The sequence below is a fragment of the Sphaeroforma arctica genome, assembly GCF_001186125.1.
Source record: "Sphaeroforma arctica JP610 unplaced genomic scaffold supercont1.4432, whole genome shotgun sequence".
NCBI classification, from domain to species: Eukaryota; class Ichthyosporea; order Ichthyophonida; genus Sphaeroforma; species Sphaeroforma arctica.
In genome coordinates this window covers 1-2,491 of record NW_014036126.1, presented here as the reverse complement: position 1 = coordinate 2,491, position 2,491 = coordinate 1, and the positions used below count along the sequence as shown (strand labels likewise).

Here is a 2,491-nt window from a genome sequence, read left to right as displayed (position 1 = left end):
ATACTTGCATTCTTTACATGCGAAATTTTACGGGCTTTCAAACTTTTTTATAGTATAGTCTCAAAGGCTTGCTTGTATTGTATACCAATATCCCTTTCAGGTTACTGCCCACCGTCACCATCGCAGCCGCACTCGACAGACCAATCCCAAAGCACAGGACAAGGCATAGGGGAACACCCCAGTGCAATGATGGGAAGTGACGACGACGACGTGTCCATGGAGAATATATTTGGGGCAAAATTAGTCCGAGATTCGGAAGAACGGGTGCAGGCGGACGGAGACGGCGCCACACAGTCAGGGTTTGACATGGTGTCGTTTGATGCTCCGAGCCACACGGATGGGGAGGGTGCGCTGAAAATAGATTTGGGCGCGGCGGACAAAGGAACTGGAAGAAGGAGCGATGATGTAAGTGCTGCATAAGCGTCGTATGTTGTTCGATTAAGTCAGTCGGTGGTACATATTTGACAGTTTTATACATATCCAGCTGTTCTATTTTTGTCGCCTTTTCCGAGTATGTACACGGATATATCTGTAGGTATATGTACCGAAATGGTTGATTTGGTAGGTTGGGGTTGATAGTATCCCGTCTATTCAGGTAGGTATGAGGGTCGGGTGCTTCAGCATTCTCGAGACTTCTGTAACCCGATCCACTAGTTCAGTGACGTCCAATAGATGTTTGCCACATCCACCTTGTGACACTTTCCTCTTTTGACATGGGCTTATGCACGCACTGCGCTGCTCTGTACTTTGCCAACTGGCCATTAAAATTGACGCCGTCTAACTTTCTGTTAATCAGATACCTACCATCGCAGTTGAGGAGGATCCGGTTGGGATTGATTTCTACGACACAAATATATCAGACCCCCCGCCCAATTCAGGAGGTATGTGATTTCTGTATTTTGGATCCAGAGTCAGCAATTAGTTTTAAATAATTAGGTGCCTAGTATCAATATTAGTGTCTATTCATCCGAATGATTAGTTTGAATACAGAGCCAGAAATTAGTTTTTAATATTAGGGTCCAAGTTAGGGTCAATATCTAGTATCAATATGGGTCTATTCATCCGAATGATTAGTTTGAATACAGAGCCAGAAATTAGTTGTAAGTATTAGGGTCTAAGTTAGGGTCTATTCTTCCAAATTATCAGTTTGGATGAGCCAGAAATTAGTTATCATCATTAGGGTCTAAGTTAAAGTTTATTCATTCAAATTATCAGTACAGATCTAGAGCCAGAAATTAGTTGTAAGTATTAGGGTCTTGGTTAGGGTCTATGCCTAGTATTAATATTAGGGTCCATTCATCCAAACTATCTGTTGGGATCCAGAACCAGAAATATGTTGTTAATATTAGGGTCTAGGTTAAAGTCCATGTATATTGTACATATTAGGGTCTTTTTATCCAAATTATCAGTTTGGATCCAGAGTCACAAATTAATTTGAAGTATTAGGGTCTGTTCATCGAAACTACCAGATTGGTTTAGGGTTTATAGTGATCGTCTCACACTGTTCACTATAACAGGTACATAAACTTTAAGTTTTGGATCCGAACACAAACACAAAAACAGATTGTTAAGGAGGCCTATTAAATGAAATTTCCAGAGCGGCGGGTGCTGTGATTCTCTAACCATTTATAGGCTGGACTTTGGTTACTATTCTATATATAGCTTAGCCTGCACCCCGCACCACTCACTACCATATATAGGCTTGGGCGCGCACACGGGCGTGGAACTTGCTATCACCGGAAAGGCCTTCGACGTGCTCAAAGCACGCGGCGAGCTTGCACGCGTCCTGTCCATCGTTCGTGTGTTTGCTGAGATGACCCCCAGAGAGAAAAAGGAGTGTGTGGAGGCATACATGAGCGTGGGTGTGATCACGGGGATGTGTGGTGATGGCGGCAATGATAGCGGCGCCTTGCGAGCTGCGAATATCGGTAGGGCGTGTGGGTGCTTGTGTTGATGTGCTTCTATTTTTAACGTTGTGTGATGTCTTTGACAAGCAACACATGACATATTCGACGATTGTGTATGTAGATCAACAATTCCACCGTCCACTTGACCGGCCATTGGAAGTTTTGAGTTGTTGTTTTTCGGATCTTCCTTCATTCTCTGCTGATACATCAACCAATGCTTCCATTTATACCTATCCTGTAATATATTTATAATTCACTATATTATAGAAGTTTTGTACATTACTTCTTATACTAGTACTTCCATTTATGTGATAAGATGTACAATTTTTTCTCTAGTATTTACTGAAATGATTTCTATTACAACTTTTACTTTCTAATCTCACACTACCTTCAACCTTTGTCGTCCTAATATCTGATTAAATCAAGGAATGGCCCGGGGTGGTGATTTTGGGACCGTTGTGGCAAGTTTTGCGTCACAGGACAGAACTGTCGCAGCGGTCACCACTCTGGTGCAGGAGGCCAGAGGGGCACTGTGCAATGCTATGTCATTGTATAAGTACACAGTAGCCACAGGCCAGGTATAT

General features: G+C 42.7%; 1 protein-coding gene across 1 annotated transcript; it reads left to right on the top strand.

Annotated features, from left to right (window-relative positions):
• Positions 1 to 97: 97 nt before the first annotated feature.
• Positions 98 to 2,487, top strand: SARC_14303 (hypothetical protein; the record flags this gene model as incomplete). The annotated part of the gene is made up of 4 exons (XM_014291564.1): positions 98 to 405; positions 797 to 881; positions 1,701 to 1,928; positions 2,334 to 2,487. Coding segments are annotated over exons 1-4 (686 nt in total), but the record flags the coding sequence as incomplete, so codon positions are not given.
• Between the last annotated feature and the right edge of the window lie 4 nt (positions 2,488 to 2,491).